Raw genomic sequence first — 22,251 nt, 5'->3', positions numbered from 1 at the left:
TTCTATTGAATCTTTTATCTCTAGAAGTATCAGCAAATTACTTGTTATAATATATCAAGAGTTGTTGTTCTGAAAAGCTACAAGAGTAGCTAAAAATTTATATTCCTCAATGGAGAGTAGCCATCACCATCCCACTTTATGCCATGGCACTTTGTGAATCATCCTTACTGAGGATATCTGCCTTTTACTTTTAAACTCACTGAACTTACCGTGAGGAAAAAGTGTTACCAGTGAACAGATGCTATCCAGGCTCAAAATGTTTCAGCTAGTGTCTGCTCCAGCACTAGGTAACAATCCCTGTTGAGCCCTGCTTGCTGAATAGACTGCTCTGAATCCTGAGCCGTGTATAATACATCTTTTGCAGTGTCCAAACACTGGCCTCCCTGGCTGCTTGTGGGGTGCAGAGCTCCATCCTGGTGCCTGTTCTTGAAGTGTATTTCAAAGTCCTGCTGTTTAGCTAAAGCATACTCAAAAGAGCTCTGGCTTTGTAAATATTAAATAGATAAGCATATGGTGAAAAACATTATGCTTGTATGCTGTTCCCTGCCTGCTTCCTCATGCCTTGGGATGGGTTAAAGTTCTCTCAGGGTGCAAAGACACCTCCTGCCTTCATCCTCTCTTAGTCTGCATTGTCTATTTCTCCTCTTGTTGCCTAAAGGAGCTGGTGAACATCTCACACTTTGTAAAGTTACAGGCCACTTTTTAAAGTAACCATATGGCCATCTTTAAAGTTGAGCAAGGTTTCCTGTTGAATGATATGTTTGTTAACTGGCCCAACAAAAGGATGGTTTTTTCTGGTAGGGGTAAGCTCATTGTTCAAGAGTGTTTGTACAGGGAAACCCTCCACATCCCTTTTGCTGTTTTAGGTCGAGGACACCAAGCACCGGACAGATTATATTACACAAGTTTCATAAGATCTGTCAGATTTTACACTGACAAATTCCTGAAGCTGTCACACTAATTARTATCTAATTGTGTTAGCATATCCTAAGCTTCACTTTTCATAAACTGCTAGAAAACTAGGATGTGACTTTATAACTGAGACTCCCTTTCCATTATTTAGGCTAGAGATGTTGTTCAACCCAGTTCTCCTTTTTCTACATCTCCCAAAAGGTTTGCCAGCTGCTCAAACATACAGTAGTGATCCCCCTCTGCTATCACTAAGCCCGGCCACAAAGAGTGGATCAGGCAGGCAGKCAGCATGCGTTCAGTCCAGGACGCCCAATTCCCCTCATCCCCGGCATCAACATTCCTGGTACTCCCCCTTTTTCCCTTTTCTAAAGTGAGCCCTTTTCTGTCTCCCTGATCCCTCTTAAATCCCCCACCCTTTTCTTCCCCCTAGACTGCCAAAAAGTCAGCTCTTCTGCAGCATGGTGGCCCCTGCTGATGCTGCCGTCTCCCAGGGAGTGGGGTACCAGGGCTGCCTGCCCRGGGGAAATGGCACAGCAGGCTCAGTGACATCTTGCCTGACTTACCTGCCTGCGTGGCCTAATGCTGTACGGAGATCCACTTCTGATGTGGTCAGATGGTCCTAGGCTAGCCAATAGTGCAGGAGTTAGTTACCTTATTTAACACCACGTAACACCCAATACTTGCTTAATACGTTGAATCTTCCCTAGTGCTGCCAACTTGGCTGCAAACTTCCTCTCACCTGTTGCCTTGGAGCTTCTCCCTAAATCTGGCACCTCTTCACTTGCACCCGGGAGGAAATGAGGCACCTTCCAGGACTGGTGTGCAGAGAGATCCTGCTCAGGGAGGGAGGGGTAGGGCCTGTGCGCCAGAACGACTCTGGAGTCTCTCCAAGGCCAGCAGCAGGTTTGCCGAGACGCCACCCTGCTGGGGAATGCACCTGCCCAAGTGAGAGGCGAGCGCAGTGCAGCCTATCAGCGGCCACAACCCACCTGTGATGGACCAGGAAGGTACGCCAGCAGGAACACCTATTTCTTGGCAGGTAGATGCCGGAGGAAGGGTAGAGACTAGGTTCTACCCTTGAGCTCCTTTCTTAGCTTGATCCAGTGAAAGGAAAACCTGGAAAATACATTGCTGCCAGCCAGGAGCCTGTGTAGGGAACAGTGCTGGGCTTTATTGTGTGTGGGCAACGTGTCAGCTGCAGGTGAGTGAACTTCTCTTCTCAAGGAAGGGCTCTGCTCTGGGACCTGTGTAGGGGGAGGGAAGGGCCATATTTCGTCAGTACCCGTGGACAGGTTTGTCGGCTGCTTCAGAAAAGTTTCTTAAGAGGTCCTATCTTTTGCCTCCACATCTCTTCTTTGCACCCTCGCCTTTCCTCTTGTCATGTAAGACTTTGGTATTTCATGTTCTTTCAGGATTCACAGGCCTCCCTAAGCACAGGTGCATTGGGACAGGCTTTTTGGTGTTAGGATGCTGGATGGAAAGGACGGCGATCAGGAACCTTCATAATGGAACATGCCAAAGCCATCTAGATTTCTATAAAAAGCAGCTGTACACGGACCCTACTGCAACAAATCATCCCCTTCCCCTATCCCCAGATCCCCTAGGCTTGGTGAAAAGAAGGGAGGATGCTACTGTCACCCAGGGCTTCCCTGAGGCTTCCAGAGTGATGTCTGGTGGCAGGAGTGCTGGTAGGAGGGATGCTCACTTACGGGAAAGCATTATCCCTTTTGAAGGGTGGAGAGGGTGGACTTTCCCCARAGATACATGTTAGACAGCATAGGGTTACCTGGTCTTTGCTCCAGAAAGGAGAAGTGATGGGAGCTGGTAACTGATGTAGCAGCTGAAGGAGAGCATGAATATCTTGTCAGGGTTTTGGGAGAGACAGATAGATGCCACTGAAAAGCTCCGATACTCTCATTCCCAGCAAATTCCTCTATCCCCCACTCCTGAATTCTTAGGAGAAGAGTTGGGCCCTGCCTGCCTCCAGGCTGTCAGTCATATGTGTCCCAAAGCAGCAGTGTCCCTGATCCCACGGGCACAGAAGGGCTTTGAGCACCATGACATTCAGAGCTTCTGCTTTGTGTCTTGGCAGTTATTCAGATATGAAACAACATAGATGAATTTAATTCTCTTTGTGCCTCCTGGAGAGTTAGAAAAAGTGCATGAAAGGTTGGGAAAATATTTATGTCTATTCTGGAATATAGGCTTGTGGGTCTGGGTAAGGGGTAACATGAAACACAGAGTGGTGACAAGTCCATCCCAAACAGACCATGGCCAGACCTGGGGAAAGAGGGGAAGAAGATGGCTTGTATCTGTTGGAGATTGTGAGGCTCCGTTGAATCTCATCTAGATAGCTAATGACAATCATATTATTGTTTGTTTGTTTATTTTATAGCAAATTTTGCCAGTCTTCCCCAGTCTTCACAATGCCCACATATTCCACATAATTGCATAAAATCATTCCAAAGGCTGGAAGCACTGCAGGAGCCTGTCCCACCACAAGGCTTTCTCTCCTGAATGCTGTAGGTAAACAATGTTTCACGACTGTCCAGGGTTAGGGGTGAGGAGGGAAGTGAGGAATATTTCAGCGGCTGAGTTGTATGTGGCTCTGAAAAGAAAGTGTTAATTAACGTACAGTCCATGCCCATCTGTCAGATATCAGACAGTAACAGACCATGAAAAGAGTATAAATAAATAAGTAAATGCATATACCTGTTTCCAGGCAGTTGGCCGGAGAGTGTTTCTCACACCTGCTGCCAGGGATGGTCAGAAACCAGTTGATGACTCCCAATGCTCAATTAATGTTTGTTAGAGTGGGGAAAAAAGCAAAGAAAAGGAAAGACACTATCATTTTGGTTTTCCTGAGTTCCCAGTGCTTTACTGTTTTCCCTCCCCACCTGCCAGACAGTAGTGTGGAAGAAAACAGCCTGTGAATTTTGTTCTGAAATGTGGCCTTTGATTAGAAAGCTTTGTGCGAGTGGGCTGGTCCTCTCCTCCTTTTTATCTTGCATACAAGGATGGCAGCACTGAAGGTCCTGGGTTCAGTACAAGGTAAATGGTAGACATTAATGACCTGTTATACACTGGTTGTCAGACTGGCTAATCTGTTGAGTTAGCTGGCTTAAACTCAGAGGGTCTCTGTTATGATGAGGTCTACTTTCATCCTTTCTCCAAAGAGTGGTGGATGGCAGCCCAGGATAGGGCTGCTTTGATTTAAAATAGAAAGACAGCCATTTTTTTCTTAAGAGGTGTGCAGTGAAAGGGTGGGTGGCAAAAGACCTAAGTTGAAGAACGATTTTGTGAGTAAAAATACTGTAACTAGAGATACAAATCCTCACAGTCTAAAGAACCCCAAGCAAATGTGGATATTTATAGGGCAAAAGATTATATTCCCAGAACATTTTCAAACAGATTCAAGAAAACATGGAGGCACGGAAGTCTTTGTTGCTCCAAATCATTCATTTAATAAAGGTTAATAAAATATTACAAAATAGGTGCCTACAGAGGTCATTACCATATTTTGTTCTGCAGTCAGATGTGCGAACAGTTTTGTCTTGCTCCTGACCTTATTCTGGGCAAATAAAAATGGAAGTGATTAAATTTAAAAAAGCGTGAGAATGCAATGCTATAGGTTGACTTTTGGTTATGTTTTCCCTCACTGTGGTTTCTGCCGTTGTGTTGTTTTTGTTTACTGTTTGATTGTATGTGCAACTTTGGTCAAGCAACAGAAGGCCACAAACTTTGCACTTCTGATTTTATGTTTTGTTAGGACAAAAATCTTTATCTTATCAACAAACCTGCTATCTACTAGACTCACCCCTTTGTCGGTGAGGAGAGATAAGGCAGGTCTGTGCTTGGAGAAGGAAAGGCAAGGAGGAAGTAGTGCTTAACCCAGGGCAAGCTGAGCTATAGTGTATATGCTGGGGAAATGTCCCCAGGCTCAATACCTTCTTACCCCTCTACTTTGAAAGTACCCCTTGAAATCATCACCTTCTTGGGTGCCTGTGTCCTGGGCACATGCCGCATTGCAGGCAGAAAGAGGTGTCTTTGCTGTCTCATGCAGAAGCGAACTGGGCCCTGCAGGCACAAAATCAGCATACTCAATTGCTGCTTTTTCCACTAATTCACGCTTTCTGCTTGTTCTGGGTACAGCTAGGAGTTGCAAATCTCCCAAGAGCCTCCAAACAAGTGTGCCCTTTGGAGCATGGATTTCTGTGTTTCAGTCCAGTCCCTGCCAAGACAAATCAAACACCACCAGTCGTGCAGGGAAATAACACAGTGCACAACTCATGCAGTGCATCAGGTCCCAGGCCTACAAATGAGCAGTGGTTAGAGACTTCCTGGACACGTGAGCTCAGCTGGCGGCGTGCCCTGAGCGACGTCCAAAGTGACCTCATGCTCCATCACAGCCGGGGAGTGACTCAGGAGGAGTTTGGCCTGACACTGTCAGGCTGTGTCTGGTTCAGGCGACCCCGTCCCATTGTCCTCCCTCTTACCCCACCCCGTGGTGGCTTGTCCCTGATGAAGAGGGATTTCTAGGCATCCCTGCTGAAGATGCCAAGGAGATGATTTTCTCCTCAGACCCATGCTCTGGAGCTGTCTGTATCAGCCTGCCCAGACTCTGGTCTGTGCATCAGGGCAGACTTGTATTACCTACAGCAGGTAGCAACGGCACTGGCATAAGGGGATGCCATTTGTGAAGAGTGTCTGAAATAAGGGAGCTGTGTCAGAAAAGATCCCTGGAATGTGGAGGGCTGCCATGTGCAAAAGTCACTGTCTGCTATAATGAGCCCAAAAATGAGGGCTGAGCCCCAACATTGTGCTGAGTATGGCATAAAGACAAATGGAGCATGTTTGGCACAGGCTGATGGTCTCTTGGAGAGTCATTTTTAGCAGACAGGGTACTGTGTGATCGTCCTTCCACCTGGGAGCTCTGACACAGCTCTGATAGACACTGGAGGTCTGCATCAGTGCCTGGCCCTGGCTTTGACTCCTGTGGGACTTTGGGCAATTTGTGTGTGTGTCTCTGACRGCCAGCGCCTGTGCTGTTATGGGAACAACACCAACACACGACAACACATTGTTGTGTCTGGGAGGTGACCAGGGAGCCCAGTTCTGGGGCTCCTGAGGTCTGCCCCATGTCTCCAGGGCTCAGCCATACCTGAGTGTTGCCAGATGTCCCAGTGCTGTCGTCCCCACTGGCTCCTTGCTCTGGGTATCAGCTGGGCTGGAGGGGCCACTCTGGTGCTTTTGACTAGCCAGAGCACCCATATACTATGGGCAGRAGGTTATGTGAGGGAAATACAAGTGGTTTCTACACTCGATGTAAGACTTTGCCCGCATAAGAAGTAAGAAGGGCCAGAAAGCAAGCCAGGATTTGGATGTGTTTGCAGAGGAGGTGATGAGCCCTGGAGAGCTGGGCTGAGGGCTGAGGAAAGGCACTGTGCTGAATGGCACCCAGCTAACTGCAGCTCCACAGAGCTTGCCTCAACCCTGTAGTTGCTGGTCGCTTTCCTCTGCTGCCCTCCTGCTGGTGAAGGTGCATCAGGGTCAGGAGGAACAGAGAGGAGAGCAAAACTGGGGAGTGCCAGGTCCCAGCTGTTTGTGGGGCTCTTTCCGGGGCAGTGCTGAAACCACCAGAGAAATAACCATCATGTTTCTGTAGGAAACTTGGGACAGGGATTGCAGGGATAGGGACAGGGCTGAGGAACTGCAGTGGGGCCAAGGCCAAGCAGCAAGGGCAGCATTTGCTGTTCCAGCTACTGGACTTGAAGGGTTAAGCCCCAGTCCTGACCCCCACCTTCCCGCTGTCCTTCTAGGCAGCAGAGCCAGTTGGTGACAAGAGGCTGATGCTGATGAGGGAGCATGTGAAGCCAGAGCTGTGAATGGGGCTTTATCCCAGGAGCGACCGGCCTCTGCTCCGTCCTTGCCCTGCTGCCAGTACCAGCTGCAGGCAGAGCCCTGCAGGCAGCAATGTGCCAGTAGCCTCTGCGCAGGGTGCCCGGGGCTGGGGAGGCAGGGACACACGCCAGGCAAGGCATTGCAGAAGGAACTTGCTGGGGCAGGGGCAGGCTGAGGTCCCTGCCATAGCGCGTGGCGCTCTCCTGGGAAGACATGCACGGCTGACCTGTGCTCCAAGGCATGGGGGTTTTGTGACGGAGGCAGGGGAAGATCTGTCGGCCAGTCCTGAGCAACAGAGGCTCAGGATTTGGCGGGGGATTTCTTGGTACAGAGGATCAGGGTCTCTGTTTAATATCTTCTTCTCTTCTTGACTCTTTCAGATGAAACGTACAGGAAAGGAAGGACTGGGTCCTGGTCATTCCCCAACAGTGCTGCTCTGGGGATGCTCCACCATGTTCTGCAACTCTGCTTGGAGGCAGGGCTCAGCCCCAGCACATGGACCATAGCTCTCTGGGTGGCACTGCCACAGAAGGGAGCTCCACTGGGCACCAAAGAATGAGACAGAGGCGTCCCCGCATGAGAAATGCTGCCGTCTTCACAACTGCCACTGCTTTGACCCTCCCCTTCACTGTAAGGGTCTAGGTTCATCTGTGTGACCATCCTGCTGTGCCATCCCCACCCAGCCACTCACCATGCCGGAGCTGGCAGAGCTGAGCACACCCCGCACCCCTGCGGATGCTGACCACATCCAGAGGAACATCCTGGAGGAGCATGTGGAGCTCTGGTGGTTCCAGGACCCCAAGAAGTCCATCCTGTGCTATGGGATGGCAGTGGTGCTGATCTTGGCCTGTGGGATTGGGGGCATCATTCTGCTGTACAGCACCAGCAGCCGGTCTGGGGAGTGGCGGCTGGCTGTGGGCACCACGCTCTGTCTCCTGGCCCTGCTCGTTCTGCTGAAGCAGCTGCTGAGCTCTGCCATCCAGGATATGAACTGCATCCGCAGCCGGGATCAGATTGARCTCCTGAAGAGTGGGGGCTTCTCGGACTGCCTGGTGCTGCTGCTCAGCGCCCTGGTGCTGCTGATCTGTGGCATCGTGCTCACCGTCCTCTCCACCACGACCATGCAGCTCAGCCCTGTCCGGCCGCTGGCTAGCATGTTCACCAGTGGGATTATCCTCTTGACTGCTGGCAGTGCCATCCTCCTCTCCCTGCTGCTCTATCTCCTCTGCACCTCCTGCTGCCGAGCTGCTCCTCGAAGCTTGGAGACAGGTGAAATCAGTGTCTTCACCATCTCTGGCCGTCTTGCTGCTAACAGGCGACTTCCTCCCACCTCCAGCATGGCCAACCTGATCTGACCCAGAGCCATTGGAGCCTCACCAGTGCCAGCAGGACACTCCTGCATGAGGGTCACTGGATACGACTCATCAGTGGGGCTTGTGTCTCCTGACCTCACCATTTTTTCCCAAAGCAGGGTGAGATTTGCAGTGTGCCTTATGTTTCTTTCAGATATGACTGCCATTTGCTTTACCTCAGGCTAACAGTGTGGCAGGAACCCTGGGTTGCCTGGACAGGCTTCATGAGCTGGAGCAGCTGGAGCTGCTTTTTATCTCAGCAAAGCCTCCTGCAACAGTTGCTGCCTGCCCAGCCAGCCCAGCTGTGGCCCCGCTGACACAGAAGGAGTTAAGGTGAGCCTGTCCTATACCTCTGGGGACCCCAGTACTTGTGCAGCTCCTGCTGGTCCCTGCACTGTGTCATGTTCTCCTATGGCAGGAGAGGCTGTGATTGCTGGTGGTGTAAAACCACCTTGTGCTCTGTGCAGAGCTGCCGGCTTGGGCCCATGTCTTAGCTGTAATCAGTTCATAATCTGTGCCTCTGAGCATGTGTACAAGTTGAGCATACTGTGATGCCCCGTGCTGTGTGTCTCCCTTTCCTGCCAGCTTGCAGGAGCCCTGAAAATAAGAACAGCCTGTAGTGACAGCTGATAAATTACAGGAAATATTGTGAGTGTTAGCAGGCGTGCTGAATGCAAGCAAAGGGAGCTAGGTATGAAGTATGGCTGCAAGGGGCTTCCCCTTGAGAAAGCACCTGTATGTCTGTGGGAGTGAGCGTGGAATTTGCATGTGAGTCTGTGTGTCTGAGCCAGGCATGGTTTGATTGCACATGAAATGCCATTTGTGTTTGCAATGCCAGGATCTTTTCCAATATTACTTTTCTGCAGCCTATGGTCTTCTGCATTTTGATCAAAGGGGGAGGCAAATTGTTGGCATTAGCACCCTGATGGGTTTTCAGTGTTAGACTGTCTGAGTGTCAGAGGAGGCTCTGTTATCACACTGGCCTGCTCCAGCCGTGCAATCCACAAACAGCTAGGTATAGTCACCAGGAGCATGATGATGGGATGCCAAAATTACAGGCCTGGGGCTGATCTGCATGGAGAGCTCCTGCTCTGTAAGGGAGGTGAAGGGGAAGCACTGTGGCCCTCCTACATTAGTTTTGCAAGCAGATGCATCTCCGCTGCTGTGAGAACCATGCAGTTCACCTCAGTCCTTGCTGGGAGTGGATTCAGCACAGCAGCTTTTCCATGCTATTTCCCTGTCCTCCAAGTGTGGCAGCAGCCTGTTGCTGCTTGGCGTATAATAGTTGTTCTGTTACCACTTGGGCCTCACTGTGAACCTTTTTGGTGTTTTATGTTTATGAGAATATCTATCAGCCTGTCCTAGAGGCGGGCTAACAACTCACCCTCAGAAACTTTTCCTTTGAATTTAGGCTAATTTACCTGTCAAATTTTTCATTTCCTCTGTAAGAGCCACAAACCATTTCACTGCTCCTGCTCTTCCCACAGACACAGATCCTAACCTGTGTTGTTGGTGAAGTTGTTGCTGAGCAACCTTTGCTTGCTTCTCTCTCTTCATCTTCCTGCCTGCTCTCATCTCCCCCTGACCTGAGTTGTTCTGCCTCAGTCATTATTTCTGCACTTTATTTGCGATGATCCCTCTGAGAATTAGGGTCACCAAAATGGAGCAAGAACAGTTAGATTAAATTGGTGTTTTGGGGGGTCTAGCAGTGAATTTATTTTAAAGGGGACTGTAGCTCATTCCCCTAGTAACAGCATGAATCACTGTCCATGTTACACCTGGAAGCAATGTCAGACGCTCATCGTCAGTGAACCACACCAGGTATATGTTGGACAATGAGGATTTCATCCCTTTGTATCTCCAGCCCGTGCTGTCTCTGAGGCACTCAGATCACATGAGAGTACTTCTGTATTCATCCACTCTTGCCCTGTTCCTACTGACTTTCCTTCCCCCTGAAGTCTTGGATTATTTTTTCCAAACTAACTAGTTGTGCGGGAACATTATTTTGTTTCTTGTTTTCTGTATTGCTGTTATTTCTACATTTTCCTCTGCCAGTTTCATATCATCTGTAGATTTTATTAAACTGCTATTTCCTCCTTTCACTGCATTACTTTCCTGAAGCTGCCCAAGAGCTAAGAGGGTGTTACTAAGATCAGGTCCTTCTGTGTTAAACGCTCCACATTTGGGTAGCAAAGAGCAGTCCTTCCCTAGTCTATCCCCAGGTTCAGCAGGAAGTCCAGAGCATACAAATGAAGTGACAGCCCAGAGCTGGGCGGCAGTTTTGCACCACCAACACTGCTCACCCATGCAGCTGCTGCTCTGCACATCTGTGTTGCTGCATGCGCAGTTATTGCAGGCTGCCTCAGTGCTTTTGCAGTTATTCCCAGCTTCCCCGACCTGCACATGTGTGGACCGGCTCACAGCTGTCTGTGCACCAGCTCTTTTGCACATCTGTGCATTTCTGTGAACATGCATGTTCATGCCTGGCCTGCAGCTCCATGCTGCCTGCACGTCAATGTGAATCTGCCCCTCCATAGACCCTTCAAAACGTGCCCTAAGTGCACATGAATGTTGCCAGAAGAGGATGCTTCGGGACCATGTCAGCAACCCAAGGAAATAATGGATAAAAACAGGCTGTTTCTGAAGATGGAGATTTGGGTATGTGGCTGCCCAAGTGGACAGCCTGTACTGAGCCAGTCCCTGACTCACCTCCTGCAGCAGCATTACTGTTTTGTTCCTTTCCCTTGTTTCCTGTGTTGTGCATGGAAAAACATAATAAAGTGTTGCAGAAGTTGACTGTATCGAAGCCTCATACTTCAGTGAGAGTCCCTCAGGAATGGTAGTTTGCTGGGCTGTGCGGAGCTGAGCTCTGCTCAGGCTGAGCTCGGGGCAGAAATCTCGGCAGCCCAGGGGCCATCCTTTGGCTGCAGTTCCAGCTCATCGGCTAGCATGGCAATGCCTCCACAGTTTCCCAAATGCACATATTTATTTCCTTATACAAGATTTCCACCCCCAGATGTGCATGCATCTCCTCTGCTACAGGACTTAGACATAACAGGCCCCTCTTGCCACCGGTTTAGGCGCCCGAGCTGTTGTTGTGCCGCTGAAGGGAGCTCGCAGGCAGCGTGCAAAGCCTCCCGAACGGGACGGTGACGGCTCATTTGTTTACACAGAAGCTGTTTTGCCCTGAGCGGCAGCTGCTGCCTCCAAGTGAACCTGGAACCAGTCTGCCCACATACCTTTCTGTTACTGTACACATCCGCCAGCGTGAACTTTGGTCCTTTCAGCAGCTTCCTGGGATGACTGCTCYGTACCTCGCTTTGAGAAGGCTCCTCCTTTTCTGCTCTGGCCCTCTGATATTCCTAACTCTGCAAGTCAGATGCATTTTTTTTGCCTCAGGCAACTGGTGCCAGGCACCCAACTGTTTGCACTGCAGTAGCCTGGATGCGGTGGAGAGGGGTTGTCATGGCACCTATACACTTTGCACATCAGAAAAAAAACCACTTCTGCTCAGTTAAAGAATAAACTGATAGGCTTACAAATAGCATCAAAGTAGACAAGCAGCTCACCATTAGATACTGAGGGAAGAGAGTAAATGAGATACTGAGATAAATAAAACTGGGAAGGAGTTGCTTTTAATCTCTTCTAAAACATCAGTGAGACCAAAACTAAAATATTGCATCTAGCACATGTGTTCATATTATAAACAGCATATTGAAAAGCCCAGGAAATAGTCTCCGAAAGATAATTGAAATGCATTTTTCCAGTCCTCAGATTTAAGTCTCCCATTACATCTTGCCAGAAAGATGTAAGAAATTTTCAAAAATTACAGCGTATATTATATTTTCACAGTGAGTGGCACAGTTAGTAAAGGGCTCTTAAGATGAGCCCAGAAGGCAAAACATGAAGCAGTGACTGCAAAACTAAAGCCAGGAAAAATTCAGTTTAGAAATATGGCTTTTAAGAGAGAAAACTGATCACTAGAACAAATCAACAGGTTTTCTGTCTCCTCATGGTTTCAGACAACAAGTTCCCTCTCTGGAAGATGCTTTAAGTTACTGGGCAAGATATATAGTCTGTATTGCACATCAAACACATGATCTAATAGTCCCCTTTTGTTTATGCTCTCCAACATGTATTATTTGCTGCTGTCTACATTGTGGGGTATAAATATCCTAATAGGAAGAGAAATAAAGAAAAAAGTTTACAATTAAATGAAGGTTTGAAATATACAGGGGAATTAGCGATGTGGCAGAGCTGCAAGACATGTAGTCCCTGTGATGAAGCATCCTGCTCCACAGCACCACAGAGATATTCCCAAACTACCAGGGAGATTAACAGCTAGGCTGCTCCCAAGGAAACCTTTCCAGCAGAGAGCTGGACCATCACTTGCTAAGGAAGGAGGCTGCTGCTGCTCAGCACATATAACTCCAGCGTGACCCATACGTACATGGCTGGCTATGGTCCTGCCTCAGCAGAAACAACTTTGAGTTACCTATGTCTCAAGCGCTGCTTATCTGACCACAGAGATGACAGGAATGCAAAAATTATAATGTATACTATAACTTCATGGTAAGAGGTACAGATACTAAGATGAGTCTGTAATCAACCCCTTGAGACAAGGCCATTTTGCTCCAAAGCGCATGCCTGCCTGATGCTGGAAGCAGACCACTCCAAGAACTTGACTCGGTTTTGCAGAGAGCTGTGTTCACAGGCACAGCCATGGGAAAGGTAAGTGCCTTTCTAGCAAGTCTAACAAGTGAAGGGGGAAAATAGAGAAGCAACACAACAGGAAATAATTCTGGGAAAATGTACACAGAAACCCTGCAGCAATGCACAAGGACTGTGTGTACAAGATCATATAATAACAGATTTGTGTGTGTACAAGACTATTAATTATGCTATTGTGTCATTTGGTCCTTGAAAGTGCATGCAAAAAAGTACCTGTCAGTGTGTTAAACCAATGTGAAAGAAATTACATGAGTAATTCCCACTGAATTCCATGTTGCATTCCGTTCTCACCCACTGAATGTCCATGTTGCCTGTTAACACCAAAGCACTATGCTACTTTGGCCTGCAATGCATATGCATGTGCTCTCGTTTACATCCTGAGAAGTTGCTTCTTTCATGCTGTTCTGAAATTTCCTTGCTAGGTCATGCTCTGCTTCTTTAGCAAGGAGCTAGAAGACACCTGTGGTCTCTTAAAGTGAAATAATAAGTCTTAGAAACTGGCTCATCGATGAAAGCAGGTGGCTGCATCAAATGCCTAAGCATTAGGCTGAGATAGTCAACATCTGAACAAAACAAAGCGGCCACTGCCTCTGGCCATGGGGCAGGGTCTGCGGCGGGGGCTGGAGCACAGCAGGGTGGACATCTCCGGCTCCCTCTCTCTGACGAGGTTCTTGCAGTTTGTAGTTTTACTGCCTCATGCTCGTGGGACAGAGCAGTGAACTCTTGATCTCTAGCAGTTATTGTGCTTCCTTATGGTCTCCCACTGCCCTATTGGAGACAGGAGGACTGCAACCTAGTTAAATACAGCTGAAAGGCACCCATCACCCATCAGTGCCAGCTTCCCAGCTCCATAATGAACATCTTACTTGGAATAGGGGAAGGAGTCTGGCAATCTAGACCTCATTTTCACTCCCAGTTTTCCTAAATTTTGTCTGACTTAAACCCATAGAGCCCAAAGACTTAAGTTCTGTAGTTTGTGACTATGTGGGCTAAGGGCTTAATACATGTGGAGATGACAACAGAGGCCAGGAAGGGGGTTACTCTGGTCGATTAGACACAAAGGCTGGGGAATGCAGAACAGCTGCAGAACTTGTTCCTTTGGGCACCCAGCCCTGTTTCCCCACATGAGGCTAGAAATGATCACTGTTGACAGAACAATCTTCCCACACAAGGACAGGACACTCCTGTTTTCCACAGCAAGGACATGGGGTCTTCTCTGCTCACTTCGGTTCTTCAGCATCACTTTCCCTGTTTTACTGTCTGATGAGAACCTTGAACTGATCAACCACACAGATGTTGCTGGAGGCATCAATGCAAACACTGAATGGCTGTGTGAGGAATGAATGTGATGCTGGTACACAAAGGATCAGACCAGACTTCTTGATGACAACAGCCAGCTTCTTGCTGCCTGAAACAATTAATTCCTTGGAGGCCCTGAAAGCAACAAACAAGTGAGAAAGAGCCTCCCCTCTCCTCATCTGTTGGCTTCAGTTTGCCTTTGCATCAACCTGAAGAGTTATACAGGCCACCTAACAGAGCATTCCCTCACTGGGAGCTACAGATGAACCCTTGTAGGAGGCAGAGGGGGATTCAGAGCCCTTCAGCTGCTGCTTGGGCAGCCATCCACAGTAAGGCAGAAGTGGTAAGTATTTAAAGAACATGCTGCAGTGTTTGCACGGGGTGAAAAACATTAAAAAACTCAGAGTCAGCAGAGGGATTGGCTGCTGGAAGTGCCCATCATCACTGTACTGCTTTATCTCAGAGTTTCCCTGGGAAGGGCATGTGTGTACCACAAAAGCATAGATGTATGCAGGCTGCATCCCATATTACAGGAGGCTTCTCATTAGTGCTGAAAGGTGCTGGACCAGAAGCCTTCCTCAGTGTCCAAGGGTGAGCCTGTGTCATCTTCAAATTCTTCAACAGAGGAAAGGGGAGTTGCAGAGGCAGCTGGGTGCCTCCTGCTGGTGGGTCTGGCAGGACAGCTCCTGTGGGTCTTTCATGCCAGCACTGCATTGTCCAGCCAAAAGTTCCTCCTGCTTTACAGCTTTGGGGTGAAGAGACTAACACAAAAAATCTTTGCAATCTAAGCAATGAGAGATAGCTGTGAAAAGAACTGGCCATCTGAGCTAAATGTATAAGCCAGATCCTGATTAAGTTTCATCCAGAGCAACTCCAGGAAGCTGTTGATGAAAAAGCTGGTTTTCCAGCTGGACCCACCTGCTGGTACAGGGGTCTTCAGCTGCCACCACAAGCAAGCAGCTCTAGGCATTGCTGGCAGTAAGTATGCAGCTACAGGAGAATCTTTGGCACTGTATAGAGATCACAGCAGATTTTACAAGTTAGGAAAACTTCACAGATTAAACCTGGTATAGGCATGAGTGTCTGAATCATTGCCCCATTTGACTGAGATCTTGATACAAATCCCAGAGAAGCATCCAGGCTCACTTCTGGGCTCATCTGACAGCTCTGCCATGGTCTCCACTACAAGGAGACACCAACACCAAGACACCAACAAGACAAAGACAAGCTTATATGGGAAGGAAGTAAGGAGACAAACAAGGTCTTTGAGAGGGGAATCTGCTCCCCTACAAAACATTCCTCTCTTTGCAGACAGCTCAGCAAACTGCTGCTCTTGATGCTCAGCGGAGCTTGAACACCCTTTCTCTCAAAGCACCCAGATTTTTTTGGTCTGAGTACCCAAGCATGGCAGTGGTGGTGCAAGGCAATGCAAATCCAGAGGTCTTTCCCTCACTCCCAGATATGAAAAAGTGCAGTTTGTCAAGCAGCAAAAGGCACAAAAGAGAATCAGAAAATCACATAAGCTCAGACTTATTGATCTGCTCAGGTTCTCTATGGATCCAACCCAAATGACCAAATGAAGGAGAAATGACTCAATATCTGCACCAGGTATGGACTTCTGCTAAAAGGAATATAAAAAGATCGACTATCACTAAAACTACACAAATTCTAGTCAAATAATTAAGGATTAACCAATGCTATCCRCTACAACCCTAAACTTTCCTCCTGTGGACTGGGAAGGTTTTGTCAAACACAAATTTAACCAGCAGTGACGCTCCAAACATTTAATCAGAGATTAACAATGCGATAACACAGTGTCCCTATCACAGGAGAGGGTAAACAAGATAAACAGTTCTCATCTGCTGGGAGACATGGCAAAGCTCCCGCTGATGCTGGCCTGGTGCAGCCCCCCATGCTGGGATGAAGYTGGAGGCCCTTGCCAGGCTGCCCCACACCCCCCAGGCAGGCTGTGGGACTCGGGAGGCTCATCTTGGCACTGCTGCTGGGAGGGCCTGGGCCCCAACAAACCATTGCAGGCAGAAGTGGGGGTTAAATCACACTTTAATCACATCCCAGAGTGACCCCAGAACGACAACACAGTGGGGCACAGAGCCGGGCCATGCCCAGCACCGCAGGGCAGTGGGGCCAGTGCCCGAGACCCCACAGGGAGTGCCGGAGCAGGCACCCTGAGCCTCGTCCTCCCATCCTGCCAGGCTGCCTGGGCCTCAATGAGCACCGTCTCATTCATCTTCAGCATTCGAGCAAGGCCGGGAGAGAAGCAGTGGGTCTGGTGCTCCCCAGTGCAAGCACAGCTCCACTGGAGTCACACTGGGAGGCTGCAGGGGCCTGGCAGCCCTTGCTGGCTGTGCCACTGCGGGCCTGGGGGCCTTTGCTTTCTCTCCCTGTTCCCAGCTGATCCCTTCTCATTGCTCTTCTCCACTCCTTTCTTCCTGCCACCAACTTAGGCCATGGGGCCAATATCCAAGGGAAGGTGGAAAAGGGAGAAAGGAGATGGAGATTTTGGGAGTGGAGAGGGGACAGGGCAGGGGCTGGAGACCCTGCAGTGGAGGTGGTTGGCATGTGCCCTCAGACAGAGAGGTGTGACTCCCTTTCTTCCTCCTCTTGCAGCTGCTCACTCGGCTGAATGTAGTTGTCCTCAATGAAGCCATCGTCGTCCTCAGTGTGCAAGCCGGCTGCACCAGGCATGGGGTGGCTCTCGCTGTCTCCCCGGCCTGAGGTGTCCCTGTCCCAGCTGGTGCCTTCCTCCATGTGGCTGCCTCCAATCGAGCTGGTGTCGGGCAGTGGCCGGTGGCGGTAGCTAGCAAAGTTCTTGTGGAAGAGCTTGCACTTGGCAGCCAGTGCAACCAGGATGGAGATGCTGATGGCTGCCACCAGGAAGCCCACCAGGTATGGCCAGCTCCTTCCCCCCTTTCCTGCAGGTGGTGTGGTGGCTGCAGCACAGGAAAGGCATGTCAGGGTGTTGTGTGTCGGCCATTGTGTGCCAGGGCATCATGTGTCAGGGCACTGCATGTCAGGGCATCATGTGCCCCTCACATTGTCAAGGGGGGACTGGGAGCAACAGCCCCCTGAGTGCACTTGGCAGACCCACCACTGTGCCTCTATGCAAAGACTTCTGGCACTCATTGCAAGCTTAACTGTGAGAATAAATGCTGAGAAGCTGTTTAAGAACAGCTTTTCAGAAGTATTGTAGCTGTTGCTGTTTTACTCCAATATGGCTCCATAAAGCAGTTACTGCTAGGTGAGCCAGGGTGCAAGTCTGCAGCACATCAAGTCCTTCTCAGTAGCTTGCCATGTGCACGCCTGCCTTAGGCAGCAAACCCTGGATTGCTTTCACTAAGAGCAACATAAATGCTCTTCACCAAGAGCTAGCACCACATAACTGAACTGGAGAGAGTGTGTGTACACTGAGGAGAAAACTGCTAGGCAGCTGTTTGATACTGGTGCCCATCAGCATGGAGTGTGTGCCTGGTGCGGCTGTATGACTCCTGCTACATCTTCTGCTGACCCGCACAGAGTGTGGCCAACCAGCAAACACCTCCAGGTGACAGCCATCCTCCCTGCCAAACCATTGCTCCATGGGTGGCCTGGGCAGTGCAGGTCCCTGGGCCTGCAGGGGAGCAGCAGGGATTTACGCCTGCAGTAGGGACATGCCTGTGGGGGTGACCAAGTAAAGGAGGGCACTAGTCAATACTGAAGCCTCCATAGCTGTACAACTTACTGTTGTTCTGGGTTGTTGTGATCAGCGGCAGTGTCATGTTGTCAGCCCGAGGAAATCGCTGCTTTTTCTTGCAGCCCAGGTCCTGGAAATCCAGAGCTGTAATGTCCTGCCCCCACAGCTCTGGAGGCGATGCGCAGGTGACCTGCACAGCTGGGAGATACACAGCCTAAGGTGGGACAAGGGGGTCTTCATCCTCTCCCTCCCCAGTTCAGAGAAAGCACTCTCTACTTGTTCCTTGTCTGATAGGAAGCAGAGCAGAGTGCTCCTGGTGCTGCCCTCCCACCTAGCCAGCCCTCAGCACACTGTAATGCACAACAAAAGAAAAAAATCCCCGACCAAGGAACTATCAGCAACAAGCAGAACTGCAAGTGTGTGACTGTGATTAGGTGGCTTTTTACTGGAAAGTACCAAATTCATGGATACTGATATGAACCGCACTCTCACAGGGTTACCTGTGTCATTCCTAGAAATCTTTGCTATTGTGTGTAACTGCAAGTAAAGAACTGACACTTTACACTTCAATTTGCTGTCTCTCAAGAGGGACATGAGAAATCCCTAGAGACTAGCCTCAGAACCTGCAAAGGGGTTGGAACAAAAGGATCAAACATGACTCCTATATCTAGGGTTCCTCCTAACCAAAATGTCCCTGACGCCTGTTCCCCACCCCCATCCTCTCACCTTTTCTATGCTGGAGCCACTTCTGCAAAGGATATGCRGTGCAGTCACAGACCCAGGGGTTCCCTTCAAGCTGGACGTGTGGGACTGCCTCCATCAGCTGCAGGACTAAAGTGTCCATAGAGATCAGTGCGTTGTTCTGCAGGTCCAGGTGGAAAAGAGCCTCAAGGGGCAAGAAGAGAGAGACCTCTAGCTCTTGGAGATTGTTGTTTTTTAGGAGCAGTGTGTGCAAGTTTACTAAGCCCTTGAAAGCTTCTGTGTGGAGGTAGGAGATGCTGCAGCTGCTCACATCCAGCAAGCGTAGTGCACTGAGGTTGGAGAAGATTGCTGGATACAATGTGAACAAAGCATTGCTAGAGAGATTTAGGGAGTGCAGGGAAGGGAAATGCATCAAAAGTGTCCCATGACTGGGCATGACCAAGGAGTTGAAGGAGAGGTCCAAACTGGTGATGTTTCTTGGAAGGGAACTTGGAGCGTACAGAAGGTTCTTCCCATTGCAGTTGGCCCGCCCCTGGAAAAAAGGGTCGCTGTCTGAGATGAATTCTCTGTACTATGCAGGATCTCCAGACTGAGATTCTCCAGAAGTTCAAATGTCTTAATTATTTACCCTTTGCAGAGTTTAAAGAAGGAATGACACAGAGAAGTGTAAAAGCGCATGAGCTGCCAGTCTGGTGTGGGTCAGGATAAATGGAGAAAGATGAGCATAGAGCGGGACAACCCAGGACAGAAACAGACTGAAGAAATAAAGGAGAAATGCAGTGAACTGGAGGAGGAAACCTGGATAGATGTGGTGAATGTGAAGGGTGAACCAGGGACCCTCTCAAAGCCCCTTTCTGGTCTGCCTCTGGGACTCTGCAAAGGAGGTCGCTGCTGGATTGAGAGGACTCACTTGTAATAAGGGCTGCTGCATCTGCCATGCTTGTGCGACTGCCCAGCAGTGTTGTGCCTGCAGGGGTCTGTTATGTGCAAATCTGTCTGTCTGTCTTTGTCAGAGCTTTCATCTGCCCCCCTTTGCCACAGCTGAATACCTTCCTCTTAGCACCAATAGCAGCCGTGTCCTAAGTGAATTTAACACAATCTGGCATATATCCTTGTGGAAGCCATACTCTGGAGAAAGGGTTATTTGTTGGGAAGGGCTTGGAGGATAAAAGGGGAGATCAAATTGTAAGAGTTGCTCCCAGTGGAGAAGTCCCCTCAAAAAGGCAATTTTGTAGGATCCTTCAAAAAGGTTCTGGATTGGGTTTAGGTGGCCTCTTCTAGAAAGCAGCTAGCCAGGCTCCTTACTCCCATGTCTCATCCCATGCTCCCAGAGGGGCACAGCCTGCAGCAGCTCACCAAGCAAAACCTGGTCTTGCTGAGCCATCAGTTGCATTGAAAATTAAGAAAAGCTGAGAAGCGGAAGAGAGAAGAGACTTTGTGCCACTTTGTGCAGGCCGTTTACCATGACAGGGTTGCAGAGAGTGGCCTGGCTGGGCTGTGAGAGGTTTCCCCTTCCAGGCACATCACTTGGGTCCTGCTGGTTCAGCCCAAGCCACTCCTCTGCTCACCGGTGGTTTCTAGTTTGCTAGCCACGTGGTAGCAGGAATGGTTGACCGACAGCAAAATAGTATCCAGCACAGTCACAACACCTCACTGATCTTTCTAAGGGGTCTTGTATATGTTCAGGAGAAACAGGGACTCTGCTGGGACTTACAATGCAGACCCTGGAGAGGAGGAACAGTTATCTCTTCTGCTTGCACATGCAGTGCAAGATTTATGAGGCTATGATTCCCATGATGACATATCCCAACATATCAACCCTCCACCCCCACCCCACTCTGAGTCACTCTTGCAGTGAACCCTGCTCTTTTTCACTTGTTCTTAGCACTGTTTCCGGCTTCCCTACCTCCTGAACATTTGCAACCCATGTCAAGAGCTGCTCCCTCAGGACATGTACAGGAATGTTGCATTCACAGCTTCCAGCCCTTTGCATGTTTCTGAAGATACACTGAGAATGGCAGCAACTTAATACACGCTGGCTGTGTCTATACTAGTAAATAAAATAGACCAGAGACCATTCTCTGTCCCAAAAGACCAGTAGTGCATGGCTGTGCATGGATCCATCCAAATAGATGAAATTTTTGACCCCCCAAAACAGGGTGGCCATTTAACAGGTAGCACTGTAACAGTTTGAATAATCATGGGACATTGCTCGATGTCATATATTGGCTCTGACCTTCCTATTAGTAGTAACATATCCAGTGGTGCTGTGCTGGAAGTTTGCTGCGGTCCTTAGACCCAAATTCCCAGGTCTGGCTACTTTCTAGCTAGCAGTCATTTCCATTACCTTGCCAATCACATGATCATCTCTCCTTTCATCCTCTGTTCAGCCTGGCTTTCCTACCGGGCCTTGCTCACTAAAGAAAGTGATAAACCTGGGCTGCTGAGGGCTGGGGAGTAGTGAGGCTCAGCCATGGTGGCCCCGCACAGGACCTGTCCCAAGCTCGAACGTCCACATGTGCCAGGGTGGGGGAAGCTGGGAAAACAATCTCCCCATTAAAACCTTTCCAGGGCATATCTGAGAGCTCAGTGGCAAGTGCAGTGCTACAACACCTCCTGCACACGACAGCCTTCTCCTGTCTCTTTCCCACTCCTGCCTGCTGCAGTCAAACTGCTGACTCCTGCTGTCACTCCAAGGCCTCCTGGCACATTCCGCCTTCTCCCTTTTTTCCCCTCACGATGGTTTACAGCTATATTTCCTTTTCCTGGTTAAGTGCTTACTGATCCTGACCCCCAGGGTCGTCCTGACCCTGGCTTCTGCCGCAGAATCACTGGATATGTGAGAAGGGGCTGACGGGCCCCCAATATTCAGGCCATGGCACAATTATGGCAAAATTAGGCCAGGCCTAATTTTCTTCACCAGATTTTGGCAGCAAGCACCCCAGGGACATGCCTCGCTGCTGCTTTTGGTGCAGCACCCACTGCTGGTGGGCAGGTTACTGGCAGCAGCATTGGGGTTGCTGAAAGGTTCCTGGAGTAGGAGATGGAGCAGGAGGAACCACCTCCATGCCTGGTGTCCACTGACACAGATCTCCGGATAACTCTGCTTTCTCGCGGCAGGGGGTTCGTTTCACTGGATCATGTCCCAAGCTATACAGAAAGGGAGCTGCACGCTGGGGGCTGCTGCCCGCGGGAGCAGGGCGCTGTGGCTCTGCTGCCTGGCGCTGGTGGCACTGGTGCCTGGGGCTGCCCTGCCTGAACCCAGCCGCTCCCGTGTGCCGCAGAGCCTCCTTTGCCCCCTACCTGGCTGTTGATGCTGCATGGGTGTCCCGTCACGGCCGCCCAGGTCCAGAGGAGGCTGCAGACACCGAGGACGCAGGCAGGAGCCATTGGGCTCCAGGAAGCTGCACGGTGGAAAAACAGGTTGCAGGGGCGGGCGGGGAAGTCGGCGGAGCCGGCCGCGCGGGGGAGATCCCTGCCTCCAGCCGCAGCGTGGCCACCTCCGCCGCTCCCRGCACGCAGCCACGGCCAAGACGCACCCAACACCCGGCGGCGCCGGCTGCGGCCTGCGGCGAAAGGGGCCGGCGAGGCGCCGTGTCACGTTGCGCGCACCGCAGGGTCTGCTGCCAGCACGGCCGTGGCGCGGGCCGGCTGGGCCGGCTC

The 22,251-nt window shown here is 50.0% G+C and overlaps 2 protein-coding genes across 2 annotated transcripts in view; one reads left to right on the top strand and one right to left on the bottom strand.

Annotated features, from left to right (window-relative positions):
* The first annotated feature begins 7,380 nt into the window (after positions 1-7,380).
* TMEM125 (transmembrane protein 125) lies at positions 7,381-10,966 on the top strand. Its single transcript, XM_026086883.1, has 2 exons — positions 7,381-8,498; positions 10,703-10,966. The coding sequence occupies exon 1, from the start codon at positions 7,506-7,508 to the stop codon at positions 8,166-8,168; it is 663 nt and encodes a 220-aa protein (XP_025942668.1). The 5' UTR covers positions 7,381-7,505; the 3' UTR covers positions 8,169-8,498; positions 10,703-10,966.
* Positions 10,967-16,781: 5,815 nt separating this feature from the next.
* CUNH1orf210 (chromosome unknown C1orf210 homolog) overlaps positions 16,782-22,251 on the bottom strand; it is a 6,273-nt gene continuing 803 nt past the window's right edge. The window contains exons 2-5 of the mRNA XM_026086677.1: positions 21,892-21,992; positions 18,613-19,120; positions 17,935-18,084; positions 16,782-17,146 (exon numbers count right to left, since the gene is read on the bottom strand). Coding sequence (XP_025942462.1) covers positions 16,782-17,146; positions 17,935-18,084; positions 18,613-19,120; positions 21,892-21,992 — 1,124 coding nt within the window. The remainder of the gene's footprint in view (positions 17,147-17,934; positions 18,085-18,612; positions 19,121-21,891; positions 21,993-22,251) is intronic.

The sequence above is a fragment of the Apteryx rowi genome, unplaced genomic scaffold, assembly GCF_003343035.1.
Source record: "Apteryx rowi isolate R43461 unplaced genomic scaffold, aptRow1 scaffold_7, whole genome shotgun sequence".
NCBI classification, from domain to species: domain Eukaryota; kingdom Metazoa; phylum Chordata; class Aves; order Apterygiformes; family Apterygidae; genus Apteryx; species Apteryx rowi.
This window is presented reverse-complemented; position numbering and strand designations above follow the sequence as displayed.